General features: G+C 38.9%; 1 protein-coding gene across 1 annotated transcript in view; it reads left to right on the top strand.

The window, feature by feature from the left end:
• CPA6 (carboxypeptidase A6) overlaps positions 1-22750 on the top strand; it is a 301255-nt gene that overhangs the window by 244590 nt on the left and 33915 nt on the right. Inside the window, exons 7-8 of the mRNA XM_040261346.1 lie at positions 8006-8116; positions 8608-8698. Coding sequence (XP_040117280.1) covers positions 8006-8116; positions 8608-8698 — 202 coding nt within the window. The remainder of the gene's footprint in view (positions 1-8005; positions 8117-8607; positions 8699-22750) is intronic.

Genomic DNA, 22750 nt, shown 5'->3' with positions numbered 1-22750 from the left:
TTCCCAAACTCATTCTATGTGGCCACCATCACGTTGATACCAAAACCAGACAAAATTACAAAAAAAGAAAATTACTGGCCAATATCACTGATAAACATAGACACAAAAGTATTCAACAAAATACTAGCAATTCCAACAATATGTTAAAAAGATCATACACTGAGATCAATTGGGATTTATCCCAGGGATGCAAGGACTCAATATATGCAAATCAATCAATATTATATACCATATTAACAAATGAAAGAATAAAAACCATATGATCATCTCAATAGAGCAGAAAAAGCTTTTGACAAAATTCAACAAACATCTATGATAAAAGCTCTCCAGAAAGTGGGCCTAAAGGGAACCTACATCAGCAAAATAAAGGCCATATATGACAAACCCACAGCAAACCTTATTCTCAATGGTGAAAAGCTGAAAGCATTTACTCTAAGATCAGCAACAAGCAAGGAGCTCCACTCTCACCACTTTTACTCAACATAGTCTTGGAAGTTCTTGACATGACAATGAAAGAAAAAACAATAGGAATCCAAATTGGAAAGAAGAAGAAGTTATCTTTGCAGATAGCATGATATTATACACAGCAACTCCTAACGATGTCATCAGCAAACTACTAGGGCTAATGAATGAATTTAGTAAAGTCTCAGGATACAAAATTAATATACAGAAATATCTTGCGTTCCTATACACTAACAATGAAAGATCAGAAAGAGAAATTCAGGAAATAATCCCATTTACCATTGCAACAAAAAGAATAAAATACCTAAGAATAAAGAATAAAATACCTAGGAATAAAGAATAAAATACCTAGGAATAAACCTACTTATGCTAAAGCTGAAACTCCAGTATTTTGGCCACCTCATGCAAAGAGTTGACTCATTGGAAAAGACTCTGATGCTGGGAGGGATTGGGGGCAGGAGGAGAAGGGGACGACAGAGGATGAGATGGCTGGACGGCATCACTGACTCAATGGACGTGAGTCTGAGTGAACTCTGGGAGTTGGTGATGGACAGGGAGGCCTGGCATGCTGAGATTCATGGGGTCGCAAAGAGTCGGACATGACTGAGCGACTGAACTGAAGGAGGCCAAAGACCTCCTTCATACATACATAGAAAACCTGTACATAGAAAACACATAAAACACTGATGAAAGAAATCAAAGATGACATGAACTGATGGAGAAATATACCATGTTCTTGGAGTGGAAGAATATTATGAAAATGACCACTACCCAAAGCTATCTACAGATTCAATGCAATCCCTATCACACAACCAATGGCATTTTTCACAGAACTAAAACAAAAAAAAAATTACAATTTGTATGGAAACACAGAAGTCTCCAAATAGCCAAACGAGTTTTAAGACAAATGGAGCTGGAGAAATCAGGCTCCCTGACTTCAGACTATACTACAAAGCTACAGTAATCAAGGGAGTATAATACTGGCACAAAAATAGAAATGTAGATCAATACAACATGATAGAAAGCCCAGAGATGAACTCACACACCTGTGGCCACCTAATCTATGACAAAGGAGGCAAGAATATACAAGGGAGAAAACACAATGACTTCAATAAGTGGTGCTGGGAAAACTGGAAAGCTACCTGTAAAAGAATGAAATCAGAACATTCCCTACCACCATGTTCTTTACTGTTTTGGTCCCTCGGTTCTGTCTGACTCTCTGTGACCCCATGGACTGTAACGTGCCATGTTCCTCTGTCCATGGGATTTCCCAGGCAAGAATGCCATTTCCTTCTGCAGGGGATCTTCCCAGCCCAAAGATCAAATGCATGTCTCCTACTTAGCAGGCAAATTCTTTATCACTGAGCCATATGATATGCCTCCCTAATACCATACACAGAAATAATTTCAAAGTGGATTAAAGCCTTGAATGTAAGGCCAGATGCTGTAAAACCCATAGAGGAAAACATAGGCAGAACACTTTTTGACATCAATCACAGCAAGACCTTTTTTGACCCACCTCTTAGAGTAATAAAAACAAAAATTAACGAATGGGACCTAATTAAACCTAAAAGCTTTTGCACAGCAAAGGAAACCATAAACAAGCTGAAAATACAAGCCTCAGAATGGGAGAAAATATTTGCAAACAAAGCAAGTGACAAAGGATTAATCTCGTAAATATACAAGCAGTTCATGCAACTAAATATAAAAAAAAACAACCCAAATGAAAGATGGACAGAAGATCTAGATATACATTTCTCCAAAGACATAGATATGGTCAACAAACACAGGAAAAGATTCTCAACATCACTAATTATCAGAGAAATGCAAGTCAAAACTGCAATGAGATATCACCTCACACTGGTCAGAACGGCAAAAATAAAAAAATCTACAAACAATAAATGCAGGAGAGGGTGTGGGGAAAAGTGTCAGTGGGAGTATAAATTGATACAGCCATTATGGAAAACAATATGAAGTTTTCCCAAAAAAATAAACGTAGAACTACCATTTGACCCAGCAATCCCACTCCTGGGCATATATTCAAAGAAAACCATAATTCAAGAAGATACACGAGCCCTCATGTTCACTGCAACATTACTTACAATTACTAGGACATAACGTAAATAGGAAGCAACGTAAATGTCCATCAACAGAGGAATGGATAAAGAAGATGTAGTACATACATACTATGGAATATTACTCAGCCATAAAAAGGAACATAATTGGTCATTTGTAGAGACATGGATAGACCTAGAGAGTGTCATGAAGAGAGAAGTCAGAAAGAGAAAAACAAATATTGTATATTAACACATAGCCATGGAATCTAGAAAAATGGTATAAATGATCAATCCCATTTGCAAAGTAGAAATAAAGACAGATGGAGAGACCAAATGTATGGCTACCAAGGGAAAGGTAGGGGGAGGAATCGGCAGACTGGGATTGACACATATACACTATTGATACTATGTATAAAATAGATAACTAATGAGAACATGTTGTACAGCACAGGGAACTCTAGTTAATGTACTGAGGTGACCTGAATGAGAAGGAAGTCCAAAGGGACAGTTCAGTTCAGTCGCTCAGTGGTGTCCGACTCTCTGCAACCCCATGAACTGCAGCACGCCAGGCCTCCCTGTCCATCACCAACTCCCGAAGGGACAGGATATATGTGTATGTATGGCTGATCCATTTTGCTGTACAGTAGAGCCTAATATAGTATTGTATACCCTGATAAAATTAATCTAAAAAATAAAATAATTGAGTTTTTAAGCACAATTCAGTGATTAAGACAGCAGACAGGCAAAAATTTTAGTAAGAATATAGCTGACAAAAACAGTGTAATTAATAAGTGTAATCTAATAAACACGTATAGAACACACACCCAGTGACTAGAGAATGCATATTGTTTTCAAGCACCATTGAAACATTTGCAAAAATTGACTAAATACTAGGCCGAAAGCAAGGCCAAGAGATACCAAAGATCACATAGGTCATCTCCTCTGGCTACAATGCAGTTTCAGAAATTATTCATAAAAATATGACTTTTAAAAAGCTCACACGTATACCCGTGGTGGATTCATGTCAATGTATGGCAAAACCAATACAGAATTGTAAAGTAAAATAAAAAATAAATTAAAAAAAATAAAAATAAAAAAGCTCACATAAAAAAGATGGTTAATTTACATGATTTAAAATATACATTTACAAATAACTCATAATTTAAAGAAATCAAGGAAATTTTTCAATATTTACAACTGAATGGAAGCAAAACTATTATACACCAAAACATATAAAATGTAGCTAACGTACTGCTGAAGAGGAATTTGTAATTTTAAATAAATATATTAGAAAAAGAATAAAGATGCCCAAGTTAACGAGCTAAGCTTTCAACTCTTCAGAAATTAGAAAAAGTCAATGAAAGAAAGAAAGAATAAAGAGCAGAAACCAATGAAACAAATTAAAGATACATCTTCCCTTCTATATCTTTATTTTGTATTTAGTTCCTTTCTGCTGTAGGCCTAGATGGTTTACTCCCCAAATAATAGAGTAATAACTCTGATACCAAAACTATGTCTATCTCACTCAAAAATACAGATGTAAATATTAGCAACCTAAATCTAGCCAACATAATATCAGTGTATATCATAACCTAGTGGGCTTATCCCAGAAATAAAGGGATGATTTAATGTTAGAAAGTTACTTACTGAAATTGACCATAACAACATGATTATGTTACTATATGGAGAAAGATTATTTGTTAAAATTCAATATCAATTAATGGCAAAAAAGAACAACCTAATATGGAACAGAACATTTGTCATGTACTCAACCTCAGTTTCAAAATTAACATAAATGGAGAAGAGTCAATAATAGCCAAGATAATTTTGAAATGGAACTGTATGTGGGAGACATTCAATGAGACTCAGCAGAGTCTAGGTAAACCATGATGTGGTTTTGGTGAATAGATATAAACCAAAATGCTTTAGAACAATTCTTCCCTTGAAAGAAAACTTGATACTCAACAGAGGTGACATACTAACTTATTGGGGGAAAGACAACTCATCCAAATGAGTACAGGAGAGCCATTGGCCTTCCATAATGGAAACATTAATGAATAAATCTCAACTGAACATCATGTTGGAGAAGGCTATGGCACCCCACTCCAGTACTCTTGCCTGGAAAATCCCATGGACGGAGGAGCCTGGTGGGCTGCAGTCCATGGGGTCGCTAAGAGTCAGACACAACTGAGCGACTTCACTTTCACTTTTCACTTTCACGCACTGGAGAAGGAAATGGCAACCCACTCCAGTGTTCTTGCCTGGAGAATCCCAGGGACGGGGGAGCCTGGTGGGCTGCCGTCTCTGGGGTCGCACAGAGTCGGACACAACTGAAGTGATTTAGCTGCTTAGCAGCAGAACATCATGTAAAAAATCATTTCTAGCAGTTTTAAGGTCTTTAAAAAGAAACTTTAAAATACATATTTGAAGAAAATACAAGGTAATAGCTTTATAATCTTAAAACAGAGATGGGTTCTTAAGTAACACATATGTATTTAATGGTAATAAAATTGAAAACTTATATACAACAAGGACATGAACATAAGCAGTAAGCTACAAGAAAGGAAGATGATCATGACACACATAACCAAATGAAGATTAATATTCAGAATATAAGAATGAGAGTTTAATAGAAAAAATAGGCAATAATATGAGTGAGCAATTCCTAGAATGGCCTACCATTATATAAATGCTGCTCAATATAAATTGTAATCAGGGAAATATGAAGTAAACAACAAAACATTTTCATACCCATTAACTTTTTTTCATTGAAAGCTTAACAAAACCAAGGGTTGGCAAGTTGTAGAGCAATGGGAATTCTCATTACTGATAATGAAAATATTTGCTGATTTAGACAGAAAATGGCAACATTTAGTAAAGTACAAGGCACAGAAATCCACGACCCAGCAAGTTAAACCTAGATTTATATCATAAAGAAACTTTCACACATGTCTAGGAAAAATGTTCAGGAATGTTCACTGCCAATCTTGTAACACTGAAATATCAGAAACAACATAACCATCCATCAACAAAATAAGGGCTAGATATAGTGTGCATTTGCCTATAATGGAATTCCATATAATAGTTAAAAATGAATAAATGATCAACTTAATAAGTGTCAAAATATAATATTGGAGAGAAAAGCAAACTGAAGATTGGCATATCATGATCTCATTTGCATGAAATTTCAAAGCATACACATATTATATATTGTTCATGAATCCACATGTATGTACTAGATTAGAAAATCATACACAGAAATGATAATGGCAAATTGAGGATACTTATTAAAGGAGGGGAGGAAAATGGGATCTAAGAGTGATTTTAAAAAAAGGGGGAGCTCTAGTTTCACTATAATGTCTTGATTTTCTCTTCAAAAGATTCGATAAATACAAGATGTAATGGATGTGATTTCTTTGTACTTTTTCTATTTGCCTAAAATAAATTGTGATTCTTTTAAAAGGAAGTTAATAATATTTTCTCCAATACAAAAGCATGGCAATCAATTGCATTGGAGGAAGAGAAGGCAGAATAAAATGAGAAGGCCCACATGCAAGTCTCCAGCATAATCTAGTGCTTAATGTGCTGGAGAAGGAAATGGCAACCCACTCCAGTAATCTTGCCATGAAAATCCCATGGACAGAGAAGCCTGGCAGGCTGCAGTTCACGGGGTCGCTAGAGTCAGACACGACTGAGCGACTTCCCTTTCACTTTTCACTTTCATGCATTGGAGAAGGAAATGGCAACCCACTCCAGTGTTCTTGCCTGGAGAATCCCAGGGACGGGGGAGCCTGGTGGGCTGCCGTCTATGGGGTCGCACAGAGTCGGACACGACTGAAGCAACTTAGCAGTAGCAGCAGCAACATGCTGACATGTAGCACACTTTCTGTGCTTGAAAGAGGTGAGACTTCCCTAGTTTGGACTGAGACGAACAAGCCACGGATCCCAGTTTTAGGAGAGAAAGGAGAGAAATTGCAACTTTTCCTATCCCTTCATTCCTGCCTTGCTGCTCCACATTCTTTTCATCTCTTCTTCCTCTCTAGAGTGGCATGGAAAACCACAACCCTCTAACGTTAAGGGAGAAAAGTTAGCTAATCATATGACTCTGTCTCTGCCATCCCACCAGCAGACTTCCAAGCTTTGGGGAACCTCCTTTTATTAGAGGAAAACAAAATTCCAGGGTATGTACAATTGATCACATACCAGGAACTTTTCTCTAGTTTGAGATATTGGACTGTTAATAGAAATTCAAGCACATATGAAAGTTCTACCGAAGTTATTTGGCCAGCAAATTATTGAGTCTTAAAGGAGAACAAAAGAGAATTGTATTAACAATGTTTATCAACTTGTATTAATTTATAAGTATTTAAATTATATTTAATAAAATAGTATTTAACTCATTTCTTATGTTCTTGAATATATTCCTGTATTTTCAGTATTATTTCTAATATAGTGATACTTTCTCATAATAGATTGCATTATTGGATTGCTGCTCTCTATTAACAGAATTCTCACTGTATAAATACAGAATGCTACTTATGATTGGTTCAGAAATTCTACATACCTGGATGTAAAGGAAAATTGAAACTTTTAAGTATTTAAATTTTCCAAAGCAAGATATAATTTAAGAATTATTTGATTTTGAATTATTTTAATATGGTAAAATTCTAACAATCCAAATGGATATAAAATGAGAAGTGGTAATCTTTCCCATACATTGTCCCCCAGGCCCCCTCCCCAAAGGCAGCCATTGTTACAAATATTCTAAATGTTTGTCTAAGGTACTTTATAAATAGAAAAACATGCATCAAAAAGGACTTATTTTAAAAGTCCGTTCCATAGGAATGGTATTTCAAAATATTTGTATTCTTAACTTGATTTAGCACATTTAATGCTTTTCTATTTGAGGCCAAATAGTACAGAATCTTCAAGCCTGTCATCAGTCACACAGAAGCAAGATTTCAAAGGAACCATGATAAAGGTGACACAATAAATAATTGTTAAACTCTTTGTAGAAGTCAGGAAAGAACAGAGTGTCCATGCAGTAAGTTCCAAAACTTGAGTCTGCTACTCATTACACATAAACAATTAAGTGGCACATATAACTATCCTGTGTTGTGATGTATCATGTAAGAATAGAAAAATATTTAGGTAATTGTTTTGTCCAAAACTGAATGGAGTCTTAAAAAGAACTGATCATATATAAATTGCTGCTTTCTTAATCATCCTAAACTTTAGCCAGATCTGAAATATTATAAGAGGCTGCCCGATTAATCTGTTTTGCACCCTTGCTAAAATGTTATCAGAAATAGTTTGAGACAGAAGTCTCAAGAAAGAACATGTGATGTCAAATTATAGCTCATATTAGCTTGTTACTTTTCAACTCAATATATTTAGTATTTCCCATAGATAGAAAATATTTCTCTTTTTTTTAATATCTTTATTTGGGATTGATTTGTAAGAAACATGTCACCTCTGTCTTTTAGGCTCTTCTAACATATAGGAGTGACCCAACCATGAGAAAAACATTGAACCATCTGTATTTCTATATCATGCCTGTGTTTAACGTCGATGGATACCATTTTAGCTGGACCAATGTAAGTCACTTTGCCTATCCAACTGAAAAAAACATGGAAAATTGTCCTAAAGCAGGAAGGATGCTTGGTGGGCAGCCAGCCTAGTACTTCCAGAGCTATGAACGAATTCCACTCTCCTCCCCAGCACAGCCTCAACCTTCTGATTTTGTTTATATATGTTTGTCTTTTGCATAAGAGTTCATGTTTAAAAAAAGATGTCTCCTTACAAATAAATTATGAAAAATCACTTGTCTAGTCCAGCTTATTCGATTTTGCCTGTGAAGAAATGAGGCCAAGAGAAACTAAGAGAGAAGTCTGTGGCAGGAATTGGACCATGAACCTGGGTGCCCAATGCTCATCTTGTCCTCTTCTCACTCCATGGATTTGTTTATTCCTGGAGAAAATCCCCCACCCTTCACTGCTGTGATTCATTCACTGAAGAACTACTAAAATGCATGGGGATAACCTCCTAACTGTTTATTCAGCACCTCTTTTCTTTTAATTACATCTAGGATCGATTTTGGAGAAAAACAAGGTCAAGGAACTCAAGGTTTCGCTGCCGTGGAGTGGATGCCAATCGAAACTGGAGGGTGAAATGGTGCGGTATGTTGGGGACTAATTGGGATCTGGATTCAGAGGTATCCATCGCGTTCACTCTCAAAAATGATGAGCCCATTAGGGCTCCGATGTAACACTGATGTCTTTGTGTATGTGAAAACCTCCTATGTTATGCACTGTAGCTGTAATTCACAAAAGAAAATGAAAGCATTTTCATAAAGGATTCAAATCTGGCAACCTCATCCTAAAAATTGAAAATTTAAACACAGACATAAAAGCAGAAAACTAAGGAATATTTGCCATTCAGAAACTAAAACAGGAAATGTGGTTTGTGGTATAAATCCAGTCAACGTAATTTGTCCTTTCACTGAGAGTAACGCTGACCCTGTCTTCATCTGTCTATGGTGATCACAGCTGCCAAATCCTTGTCTAGAATCTACCAACCTGCCAATCATACACTGATTAGGCATTCATTTGGTGAATATATTTCCAATACATTCCATGTTTTGTGACAGTAACCTTTTAAATAAGGAGAGGATGTCATTTTAAGAAAGGAAACTCTTGTGGCAAAATAAAGAAGCAGGCAGATAGCAAAAGAGAGAAACAGAAAATTAGCCACAGCTAGTGTAGAAGAGGCAAAACTTGACCTCATCCTATCCTGGGTTTTTAGCTGGGGCTCTTAAACAGAAAGACAGATTAACAAGGAAAAACAGTTTATTAATGGGCTCTGCACAAGATATATGGGAGAAAGTTCATGAAAAGTAACTCCAAGTGGCAACTTAGAACACCAGCTTATACAGAGTCTTCAAAGAAGAGCAATAAACTTATAGAGAAACAATAGGACAAAGGAAAACAGTTTTAAGTTTCCAAGGGTTGCCAACTGCGGGAAATAATTATATGAGAAGAAACTCAAGCAGGAAGGCTTGTTTGCAGATTCCTCTGGTGCTGTCTCTGGGTTAAAGGTCTGTCTCCAGTAGGAGAATTTATATCCTGTCTTTAGGCAGAAAAGCAGAAGGTGAACAGAACTTCTCTTGCATTTGCTGCTGCTCAATTGCCTTGGACTCAAATTAATTTTTATGTCAAACAGGCATATTTGGGGGCAAGCGACATATTCTGGTTTACTTTGCTAGGTATCCTAGTTGGCAACAGCAGGGAGGGAAACAAGTGTAAGCCACATGGAGTTGTAAAGAGCTACCCTTTCTCAGAATCCTTCCAAATACAGACCAGAGCATTGTGCAATAGTATGTCTCACGAGAGTCTCTTAGAAATGAAGCTCATCGCAGTCTTTCCTTCTGTGAGGCTTTGGTTCGGTACCAGATACCACTCCTCCCATCCCCACCAGCAGCAGGCAGGATAACTGGGTGTGCTCGAGACTTCTTCCACAGAACATTCTTTAATCCATTAGAACTGGCAAACCAGAATATGGCAAAGCAGAAAGAATATGGTTTAGAATATCACAGATAGATGGCTTCCCTGGTGGCTCAGACGGTAAAGAATTTGCCTGCAATGCAGGAGACCCAAGTTTGATCCCTGGGTCAGGAAGATCCCCTGGAGAAGGGAATGGCTACCCACTCCAGTATTCTAGCCTGGGAAATCCACGGACAGAGGAGCCTGGCGGCTACAGTCCATAGGGTTGCAAAGAGTCGATAGACTGAGCGACTAAACACTTGCACTTCACTTTCATGGTTTCCTTCTACTATCATTAACAGACTGATTTGGGTGATTTTCTCCAATCTACCAAATTAGTAATAATAATAATACCCACCTCATTAGGTTCTTAAAGGAATTAAAGGACTTAACATACGTTTAATGATGATTCGGTCCTAGCTTCAAACAGGGGTCTACATCTCAGTGACCCAACCATTCTTCCCCACCTTCCAGAACACTCAGTTCACCTCTGAGCCTCAGGTCAGTTGTTTGTAAAACTACCTCTTTCCTTCAGGGGAGTGTTGTGGTGATGAGCCATGAGATAAGCTTTAAAGTATTTGCACTTATGAGAGAAAGAACAGTATTACATAAATACTATACAGTGGGGACTTCTCTGGTAATCCAGTGCTTACGACTTTGCCTTCCAATATGTGTTCAATCCCTGGTCAGGGAGCTAAGACCCATATGCCTCACAGCCAAAAAACAGACATAAAACAGAAGCAATATTGTAACAAATTCAATAAAGACACCAAAAAAAAAATCTTTTAAAAAACATTATGAAGTGATAACTATTGATGGCTATTTAGATTTAAAAATTTTTTTCCTTCAACCAGGACTGAGAAAGCAAACTTGTTCATATTAACTCCCTGAGATCACTAACTTTTAAAAATTCCCTTTTTTCCATCTCTCAGATGGGAACTTTTTGCAAGCTCATAACTATGTATGCTGTTTCAGTAGCTGCCAGGTGCCCACATCCATAGGTATGTCATGGCCAAGATGCCCACAATCACCTGAGTGAGCATCCAGGATAGTAACTGAGTCAAGTCACACTAGCAGGCGAGCCAGCTCTGCAGGGCAAAGCTAGACTCTTGTTTATATCCAATTACAAAGAAGCGGCTCGCTTCCCTGTGCTTCCTCCTTTCTCCGCCTGTTTCCTTCAGCCATGTACCTTCTCTGATTTCTTTGTTCCAAACTACAGTCCCAGCTGGAATTCCTTTGATTCTCCCCATGTTTGAATCATTCTGATTCTTCCCATGAGTTGGCACTCACGATGTGCAGGGGATTTTGTCAAATGTCAGTGGCAAAATGACCCTGATGGACCTTTGTAGGTGACGCAGGAATGCAGATGTGGCTGGGCCTTCCTCCCCACCAAGGTCTGCCGAGTGGATTCAGCTGATCTGACCGGCAGGCAGCTGCGGCTTTCTCTCTCACAGCATCTAATCCATCTCCTTTACTGAGGGAATCACTCGTAGATCAAGGGCATCACAGTACATGAAATCAAATCCCTAAGTGAACCTCCAAATATATATCTGTAATATTATTGACATAGAAAAGCCCAGGACCGGTGAAAAACACTATCGAGTCAGCACTGAACTGCCAGAAACCAGTATTTCTTTCTCTCAAATTACTGAGTCTCAGACTTAAAGAGGAGAACATGAAACTGTGGTTTTATCATGAAAAAAATCTGTAGAGATGCATATAACAGTCTGAATACAATGTGGAAAAGACAGCTTCGAGCATATACATGGAAATAGGTATACCTGTCCAATACTTGGGCTTCCCTAGTGGCTCAAATGGTAAAAAATCTCCCTGCAATACAGGAGAGCCAGGTTCAATCCCTGGATCAGGAAGATCCCCTGGAAAAGGGAATGGCTACCCATTCCAGTATTCTTGCCTGGAGAATTTCATGCATAGGAGTCCATGTGTGGCAAAGAGTCAGATATGACTGAGTGACTAATACTTTCACTTCCAATACTTTAGAGCCCCCCCCCCAGGGGCTTTCAGGCTATAAAATAAATATCACTCTTCTGAAAGTCCAGCAGAGGGACTTAACAAGGCAGAGTAGTATAGGAACCAAGAATAAATTTCATTCATTCATTTGCCAAAGTTAATTGAGCACATACACTCTCTTAGACATTGTGTTGTTGTTTTTTCCTTCCTCTATGCACTCTTTTTTAGAGAGTACTATGAGTACATAATTTTTCAAATTGCAATAAATCCAGGAGAAAACCAAAGGGTTTGGATGAATCCCATACTAAGCTTTAATCTGTGAATAATTCAAGTGTTGCCTAAATGTAAATTACTATTAGGACAACCTACAGATGAGAGAACATGTTTGCAAATCATATATCTGATTAGGAACTCAGAATATTAAAAGAACTCTTACAAGTCAACAATAAAAAGATGACCCAATTTTAAACATACAAATGATCTCAACACACATTTCTCCAAAGAAGATAAACAAATTGGAATAAGCACATAAAAAAATGTTCAACATCATTAGCCATGAGGACCCATTGAAATGGCTAAACAACCCTCAAAATGGGAGAAAACATTTTAAAATGAAGCAACTGAAAAAGGATTTATCTCCAAAATATACAAGCAGCTCTTGCAGCTTAATATCAAAAAACCAAAAAAAAAAAAAAAAAAATCAAAAAATGGGTAGAAGACCTAAACAGATACTTCTCCAGAAAAGATATACAGGTGGTCAACAAACACATGAATATATACTCAACATCACTAATCAGTAGAGAAATGCACATTAAAACTACAATGAGGTATCACCTCACACCAATCACAATGGCCATCATCAAAAAATCTACAAATAATAAATGCTGGAGAGGGTGTGGAGAAAAGGGAACCTTCATGTACTGTTGGAGGGAATGTAAATTGATACAGCCACTATGGAGAACAGTGGAGAAGGGAATGGCAACCCACTCCAGTATTCTTGCCTAGAGAATCCCATGGGCAGAGGAGCTTGGCGGGCTACGGTCCATGAGGTCGCAGAGAGTCGGACACAACTGAAGCGACTTAGCACCCATGGAGAACAATACAGAGGTTCCTTAAAAAGCTAAAAACAGAACTACCATATGACCCAGAAATCCCATTTCTGGGCATTTACCCTGAAAATATCATAGTTCAAAAAGACACATGTACCCCATCAACAGGTCAATGGATAAAGAAGATTTTTAATATAAATATGCATGTGTGTGTGGAAAATTCTGAGAGAGATGGGAATACCAGACCACCTGACCTGCCTCTTGAGAAACCTATATGCAGGTCAGGAAGCAACAGTTAGAACTGGACATGGGACAATGACTGGTTCCAAATAGGAAAAGAAGTACGTCAAGGCTGTATATTGTCACCCTGCTTATTTAACTTCTATGCAGAGTATATCATGAGAAATGCTGAGTTGGAAGAAGCACAAGCTGGAATCAAGATTACTGGGAGAAATATAAATAACCTTAGATATACAGATGACACCACCCTTATGGCAGAAAGTGAAGAGGAACTTAAAAGCCTCTTGATGAAAATGAAGGAGGAGAGTAAAAAAGTTGGCTTAAAGCTCAACATTCAGAAAATGAAGATCATGGCATCTGGTCCCATCACTTCATGAGAAATAGATGGGGAAACAGTGGAAACAGTGTCAGACTTTATTTTGGGGTCCTCCAAAATCACTGCAGATGGTGACTGCAGCCATGAAATTAAAAGATGCTTACTCCTTGGAAGGAAAGTTATGACCAACCTAGATAGCATATTCAAAAGCAGAGACATTACTTTGCTGACTAAGGTCGGTCTAGTCAAGGCTATGGTATTTCCAGTGGTCATGTATGGATGTGAGATCTGGACTGTGAAGAAAGCTGAGCGCTGAAGAATTGATGCTTTTAAACTGTGGTGTTGGAGAAGACTCTTGAGAGTCCCTTGGACTGCAGTGAGATCCAACCAGTCCATCCTAAAGGAGATCAGTCCTGGGTGTTCATTGGAAGGACTGATGCTGAGGCTGAAACTCCAATACTTTGGCCACCTCATGCAAAGAGTTGACTCACTGGAAAAGACCCTGATGCTGGGAGGGATTGGGGGCAGGAGAAGAAGGGGACGACAGAGGATGAGATGGCTGGATGGCATCACTGACTCGATGGACATGAGTTTGGGTGAACTCCAGGAGTTGGTGATGGACAGGGAGGCCTGGAGTGCTGCAATTCATGGGGTCACAAAGAGTCGGAGATGGCTGAACGACTGAACTGAACTGATATATATATATATATATAATAGAATATTACTCAGCCATAAAAAGGAATGAAATTGAGTGATTTGTAGTGATGTGGATGGACCTAGAGTTTGTCATACAGTGTCAGTCATTACTATGTATAAAATAGATAACTAGTGGGAAGCTGCTATACAGCACAGGGAGCTCAGCTTGGTGCTCTGTGATAACCTAGAGGGGTGGGATGGGGGTATGGGAGGGAGGCTCAAGAAGGAAGGAATATATGTATACATATGGCTGCCTTGCAGTATATATGCATTCATATATTTACATTGTTGTATACCAGAAACTAATACAACATTGTTAAGCAAATATACTTTTAAGATGGCTATAATTAAAAAAAAAAAAAGGCATAGCAAGTATTAGTGAGGGTAAAACTGGAACACTCAATACTTGATGGTGGGAATGTAAATGATGTGGCCACTTTGGAAAAAATGTTTTAATAGTTTCTCAAAAGTTAAACACAGAGTAGCCATATGACCTAGCAATTCTGCTCCTAGGTATATACCCATGAGGAATGAAAACACACATCCATAAAATAACTCATACATGAATGCTACATGAAATAAACTAGTTACAAAACAACAAATATTGTATGATTCCATTTATATATATATAAATGTCCAGAATAGACAAACCCATAGACAGAGGTAGATAATTGGTTGCCAAGAGTGACAGAGAGGGGGTAGTGACTGTAATGGGTAAGGGTTTTTGGGGGGAGATGATGAAAATGTTTTTTAATTAGATAGTGGTAATGATCATGAATATACTAAAATTCATTTAACTGTATACTTCAAAAGAGTGGATTTTATGGGATGTAATTATAGATCAATAAAACTGTTACAGTTAAACTGTTAAAGAATTTTAATTATCATTTAGGATGAAACTAGGCACTTACTAGAACATATCTACTCTTTTTAGCAGAGTCCATTACTTAATATTGTAAATTACATGTCATATGGAGAAAACCACGTTTTGTAGGAGCCCAATCACATATGTGCCTCTCCACATATGCCCTTCTCCTCCCAACCACCCCTCACTCTATCAAAATAAGAGGGGTATGTTTTGATGGGGCAAATATTTTGACAGATCACCTGAGAAGAAAAGGGAAACTGCCACTTAGTGGTTGTTCTCAGCCAATGGCTGTCAAAGTACAAGAGAAGGTCACTGGGTGGCTTTCTGAGAATTTCTGCAGCTGAAGGGCTTTAGTTTTTAGAGAGCTGTTCTAGCTGAGAACTCGGGTTGCACTGCTACCAAGGCATAGGACACTTCAAAGGACTGGGGCAAGGAGAGGGAAAGGAAAGAGAGGCAATGTTGCTAGGATATCTAGAAAGGGGTTTGGAATGCCAAGATATCTAATGAGAATTTTAATTAAATTTTGCTGTGAAGTATGTAAATTGTCTTCAGTATGTATTCCATAACCACCACCATTGTTCAAATTCAGCACCATCTACTTCACTTACTAAGGCTTTGTGGAACTGGGTCTGCTGTTTGGGGCTATGAGCAAGCGCTCAGTCTGCCCTCCAGGTAAGCTCAGGGAGAGACTATTACACATCGAATGTTCCAGAGGCATGGAACACACAATAGGAGTGCAAGTGAATTTACATCATCAGAGATGTACAGACAAGAGCTGGATAATTCTGAGTGAAGAGTGATGGATTAAATGTCAACTAGGTGATCAAACTAGACCCTTGAGATTCCAGCCACCTCTGTTAATGGTGATTCTAATATGTTCTGCGTGCTATGTGCTAAGTCGCTTCATTCATACCCGACTCTTTGCGACCTTAGGGACTATAGCCTGCCAGGCTCCGGTGTCCATGGGATTCTCCAGGCAAGAATACTGCATTGGCAGTCAGGTTCTTTACCACTAGCACTATCTAGGTACATCCAATTGATTTTTAAAACTGGAGGATAATCACTTAACAATGTTGTGTTGGTTTCTGCCATACAATAATGCTAATCAGTCATACACACACACACATATGTATATCCCCTCCCTCTGGGGATATTAGACCATTCATTCACTAGATCATTCAGGATGACCTAAATCAAATCCCTTGCAATTCAAGGGATTACATCTGACCGAGTGCCTGAAGAACTATGGCCAGAGGCTCATAATATTGTATAGGAGGCAGTGATCAAAACCACACACTCCCCCCAAAAAATGCAAAAAGGCAAAATGGTTGTCTGAGGAGGCCTTACAAATACCTGAGAAAAGGAGAGAAGCTAAAGGCAAAGGAGAAAAGGAAAGATACACCCATTTGAATACAAAGTTCCAAAGAACAGCAAGGAGAGATAAAAAAGCCTCCTCAGTGATCAGCGCAAAGAAATAGAGGAAAACAATAGAATGGGAAAGACTAGAGATCTCGTCAAGAAAATTAGAGATACCAAGGGAACATTTCATGCAAAGATGGGCTCAATCAAGGACAGAAATGGTCTGGACCTAACAGAAGCAGAAGATATTAAGAAGAGGTGGCAAGAATACACAGAAGAACTATACAAAAAAGATCTTCATGACCCAGATAACCATGATGGTGTGATCATTCACCTACAGCCAGACATTCTGGAATGCAAAGTCAAGGGGACCTTAGGAAGCACCACTATGAACAAAGCTAGTGGAGGTGATAGAATTCCAGTTGAGCTATTTCAGATCCTAAAAGATGATGCTGTGAAAGTGCTGTACTCAATATGCCAGCAAATTTGGAAAACTCAGCAGTGGCCACAGGACTGGAAGTGGTCGGTTTTCATTCCAATCCCATATAAGGGCAGTGCCAAAAAATGTTAAACTACCACACAACTGCACTCATCTCACACGCTAGCAAAGTAACACTCAAAATTCCCCAAGCCAGGCTTCAACAGTGTGTGAACCATGAACTTCCAGATGTTCAATCTGGATTTAGAAAAGGCAAAGGAACCAGAGATCAAATTGCCAACATCTGTTGGATCATCAAAACAGCAAGAGAGTTCCAGAAAAACATCTATTTCTGCTTTATTGATTATGCCAAAGCCTTTGACTGTGTAGATCACAGCAAATTGTGGGAAATTCTTCAAGAGATGGAAATACCAGACCACCTTACCTGCCTCCTGAGAAATCTGTATGCAGGTCAAGAAGCAACAGTTAGAACCCGTCATGGAACAACAGACTGATTCCAAATTGGGAAAGTGAAAGTGAAAAAAAGTGAACTCGCTCAGTCGTGTCCGACTCTTTGTGACCCCATGGACTGTAGCCCGCCAGGCTCCTCTGTCCATGGGATTCTCCAGGCAAGAATACTGGAGTGGGTTTCCATTTCCTTCTCCAGTGGATCTTCCCAACCCAGGGATCGAACCTGGGTCTCCCACATGGTGGGCAGATATTTTATCCTCTGAGCCACCAAATTGGGAAAGGAGTACGTCAAGGCTGTATATTGTCACCCTGCTTATTTAACTTATATACAGAGTACACCATGTGACATGCTGTGCTGGATGAAGCACAAGCTGGAATCACGATTGCCAGGAGAAGTATCAATAACCTCAGATATGCAGATGACACCACCCTTATGGCAGAAAGTGAAGAGGAACTAAAAAGCCTCTTGATGAAAGTGAAAGAGGAGAGCGAAAAAGTTGGCTTAAAGCTCAACATTCAAAACACTAAGGTCATGGCATCTGGTCCCATCACTTCATGGCAAATAGATAGGGAAACAATAGAAACAGTGACAGACTTTATTTTCTTGGGCTCCAAAATCACTGTAGATGGTGACTGCAGCCATGAAATTAAAGGACACTTGCTTCTTGGAAAAAAAGCTATGACCTACCTAGATATCATACTAAAAAGCAGAGACAGCAGTTTGCCAACAAAGGTCCATCTAGTCAAAGCTATGGTTTTTCCAGTAGTCCTGTATGGATGTGAGAGTTGGACTATAAAGAAAGCTGAACACTGAAGAATTGATGCTTTTGAACTGTGGTGTTGGAGAAGACTCTTGAGAGTTCCTTGGACTGCAAGGAGATCAAACCAGTCCATCCTAAAGGAGATCAGTCCTGAATATTCATTGGAAGGACTAATGCTGAAGCTGAAGCTCCAATACTTTGGCCACCTGATACAAAGAACTGACTCATTGGAAAAGACCCTGATGCTGGGAAAGATTGAAGGCAGGAGGAGAAGGGGACGACAGAGGACGAGATGGTTGGATGGCATCACCGACTCAATGGACATGAGTTTGAGCAAGCTCTGGGAGTCGGTGATGCACAGGGAAGCCTGGCATGCTACAGTCCATGGTGTGCAAAAAGTCGGACACGACTGAGCGACTGAACTGAAATGAAACTCCCTCTGGAGCCTCCCTCCCACCCACCACCACCGCAGCCCTCTGTGTTGTCACAGAGCGCTGGGTTGGGCTCCCCGGGTCACACAGCAGCTTCCCACTACCTACCTGTTTCACACATGGCGGTGTATGTGTGTCAGTGCTGCTCTCTCAGTTCTGCCACCCCTCCTGCGCCCGTTGTGTCCACAAGTCTGTTCTTCATGTCTGCATCTCTATTCCTGCCTTAAAAACAGGCTCATCAGTACCATTTTTCTGGATTCCATATGTACATTAATATATATTTGTTTTTCACTTTGACTTACTTCACTCTGTATAACAGACTCTGGTTTCATCTACCTCCCTACAACTGACTCACATTCATTTCTTTGTATGGTTGAGTAACATTACATTATATACACACATGCACACATATATATATATATACCTAGCAATTCCATTACTGGGCATATACCCTGAGAAAACCATAATTTAAAAGGACACATGTATTTCAATGTTCATTGCAGCTATTTACAATGGCCAGGACATGGAAGCGTAGACATCTAGCATTGAACCTAAATGTCCATTGACAGATGAATGGATAAAGAGGTTGTGTTACATATATAAATCCACTTTTAAATCAAAACAAATGTACTGAGCACCTTGTTTCTTTCCAGGATAGAAGGTCACAAAGCTAAACTGCAAATCCTCCTGTTTCTAAGACTTTAGGAAAATGCAAAAAAAACTTTCATTTTCTTCTCTCATAATTCAAACACATTTCCCAATAATCCACCAGTAAAAAGAGCTATTTTATTTTACCTTTTAGCAAATTACTTGTAAATCCAGTTTTTCCTAATCCAGATACTGATTATATGTAAAACTCACTTCATCTCCCTACTTTATATTTCATGTTCTTTGTGCAAGACACATCCAAATATTAGTTTTTTGTAACAACAAATTAAATAACATTTGATATTGATTGCATAGTGTACACAAAATAATATATTGTTTTATTTCTCTGATCATTCTTCTGAATAAATACGTAGGAATTAGAAGGTGGATGACAATATCTTAGTTTATTTAACATATTTTCCAACATCATGTTCAGATATCTTTGTTGACGCTTTTAAAAATGACACTACAAAGTTTAGAAACCTTTTATGAACAGCTCATCTTCAAAAATCAATGAAGAAACTAGCATGTGAGGCACAATGGACGTGTCAGAATTACTCCCTTGGTTCCTGGGACACTGACCTCCTGATTTTTCATTTGGCACAGATTTTTAAGTTCAGTAATTTTATTGTACTTGTTTCAGCAGGTAAGCCTCCCATGCTGCTAAATCTTTAGGAGACTTCTAGTCTTGTGCTGGGCATGTGTGCTAAGCCACTTCAGTCATTATCCTACTCTTTGCAACCCTAGGGACTGTAGCCTACCAGGCTACCTGGGGTTCTCCAAAAAGAATACTGGAGTGGGTTGCCATGCCCTCCTCCAGGGGATCTTCCCGACCCAGAGATCAAACTCACATGTCCAGCACTGGCAAGCAGGTTCTTTCCCACTAGCATCACTGGGGAAGCCCATGCTGGGCATAAGAGTGAAGATTTTAAGGTTTTTATCAACTTATTTTTGTTCCCTTATGCTGGCTGCTCTTCAGCATTATTGGATTTCTGAGTTCACTAGAAACAAACTATATCTCTCTGATCATTTTCCTCCAGCTGTTATCATTTGCATTTGACAAGTCATGTAATTTTTTATTTTCATAAATTTTATACATATCTAATCGCTTTGAATTTTTGGGTCCTCATTACTGTTTTTAACATTACATAAGCATTACTACATTACTAGCTTCCTTCTGGGTCACTAATGTTGCTATTTGCCTCATTTTCAGATTCCTGTTTCCTTTCTGTATATATGCTTATTTTTAATGAAAACTCCTTTTGAAGTAACTTTTCTATTACTAAAGCAATCTCTTTTGAATGCTATTCTTACCTGCAGAAATAGGAAAACAATGATATTCTTTTTATCTACCACTTTTTATCACCGAAAAGCTGTGATATGCTGAATAATGACATGAAGCACATGGGCAGTCACCTTGCCTTCACACTGTCTTCTAGAACAGCATTCCCCAGATTACACAAAACAGCAGCATTCCCCAGCCATAAAAAATCCTAGAGAACTGCAAAACCCTAGTGGTCCAGGTGAAGTTATTAAGTGTCTCCCACAAATAACTATCTTAGTCTATCCAGGCTGCCATAGCCTAATACAGTTGACCCTTGAACAACATGGAGGTTAGGGGTGCCAACCCTTCACACAGCTAAATGTCCAGGTACAACATATAGTCTGCCCTCTTTATCTGCAGCTCCTCCACATCAAAGGTTCTGCGTCAGAGGATTCAACCAGCCAGGGATCATGGAGTGCTATGGACTTACTACTGAAAAAAATCTGTATATAAGTGAACCCATGCAATTCAAAACCTGTGTTGCTCAAGGGTCAACTGTACCAGAGATGAAGTGGCTTACAAAAAAAACAAACATTTATTTCTCACAGTTCTAAAGGCTGACAAGTACAGGATCATGTTCCTAGCAGATCCATAGTTTATGAGGGCTTCCTGGTCCATAGGTAACAGCTTCTCTCTGGGTTCTCACTTGGTGGAAGGTTCTAGAGAGTTCTCTGGGTTCTCTTTGATAAGGTCACTATCCATCCATGAGTGCCCTACCCTCATAACCTTATCACGTCCCAAAGGCCTCACCTCCTAACATTATCACATTGGGCATTAGGATTTCAACATATGAACTTGGGAGGGGGGAACCACAAATATTTAAACCAGGGCAATAACTGATACTAATGATGGTAGTATTTTTATTCCTAGTTTTTTTTAAGGAACCTCAATACTGTTCTCCATAGTGGCTGTATCAATTTACATTCCTACCAACAGTGCAAGAGGGTTCCCTTTTCTCCACAACCTCTCCAGTGTTTACTGTTTGTTCATTTTTTGACGGTGGCCAGCAGTATTTCTAAGCTATAAGTATTTCACAACCTAAGAAAAAATACCAATTATATATTATCTAGTTGTCATTTCAGAGGTTATCAGATGAGTGACCAAATTCATTCATTCATTTATGTAACTATGATTTGCTGAGCTAGTTACTGAGAGAACAGCAATAAACAAAGTCAAGTGTCATACATGCTGTGAAGAAACAAATGCCAGGAAAGTAATAGAGAATGACAGGGTGAGGGTGGGTTAACTATTTTAGGTGACAGAGGGAAGATGATCTCATCTGATGAGACTTGAGAGTGACGGACGTCTGGGGGAAAAGCAGGTAGAGGGAGCAACAGTGTAAAATCTTTGAGTCAGGAGCATCTTTTAAGGAAGAGCAATGAGGGCTGCGTGCCTGGAACTGAGGGAGGAGGAAGAAGAGACGGGTAGAAGATAGCATCAGAGAAGCAGACAGAGGGAAGATGATGTAGGTCCAGCCTCTTAGGAAGGACTTGGGATGATGTTCTGAATGAGATGGAGGAAAAAAATTACTGGAAAGTTTCGAATTGAGAAGTGACATGACCTAATGAACTTTGAAGATAATTATTCTGGTTTCTCTATATCAAATGGATTGTTGAGGGCCGGTATTGATTGCTGAAGGCAGATGTGTGTGCATGCTCAGTCGTGTCTGACTCTTTGTGACCCCATGAACTGACCCCATGAGCCCACCAGGCTCCTCTGTCCATGGAATTTTCCAGGCAAGAATACTGCAGTGAGTTACTATTTCCTACTCCAGGAGTTCCTCCCAACCCAGGGATCGAACCTGCATCTCTTGCCTCTCCTGCATTGGAAGGTGGATTCTTAACCACTGAATCACCTGGGAAGCCCTATTGAAGACAGATATTTGGATTCAAATTATATTGTGTTGGCCAAAAACTTCATTCGGGTTTTTCCGTATGATGTCACAGAAAAACCCAAACAAATTTTTAGCCAACCCAATACTTTTCCATTTAAAAACACTGCTTTTAAAATATGGAGTATTACTCAGCCATTAAAAAGAATAAATTTGAATCCGGTCTAATGAGGTGGATGAAACTGGAGCCGATTATACAGAGTGAAGTAAGCCAGAAAGAAAAATACCAATACAGTATACTGACACA

Source organism: Oryx dammah, unplaced genomic scaffold, assembly GCF_014754425.2.
Source record: "Oryx dammah isolate SB20612 unplaced genomic scaffold, SCBI_Odam_1.1 HiC_scaffold_19, whole genome shotgun sequence".
Lineage (NCBI taxonomy): Eukaryota > Metazoa > Chordata > Mammalia > Artiodactyla > Bovidae > Oryx > Oryx dammah.
This window is presented reverse-complemented; position numbering and strand designations above follow the sequence as displayed.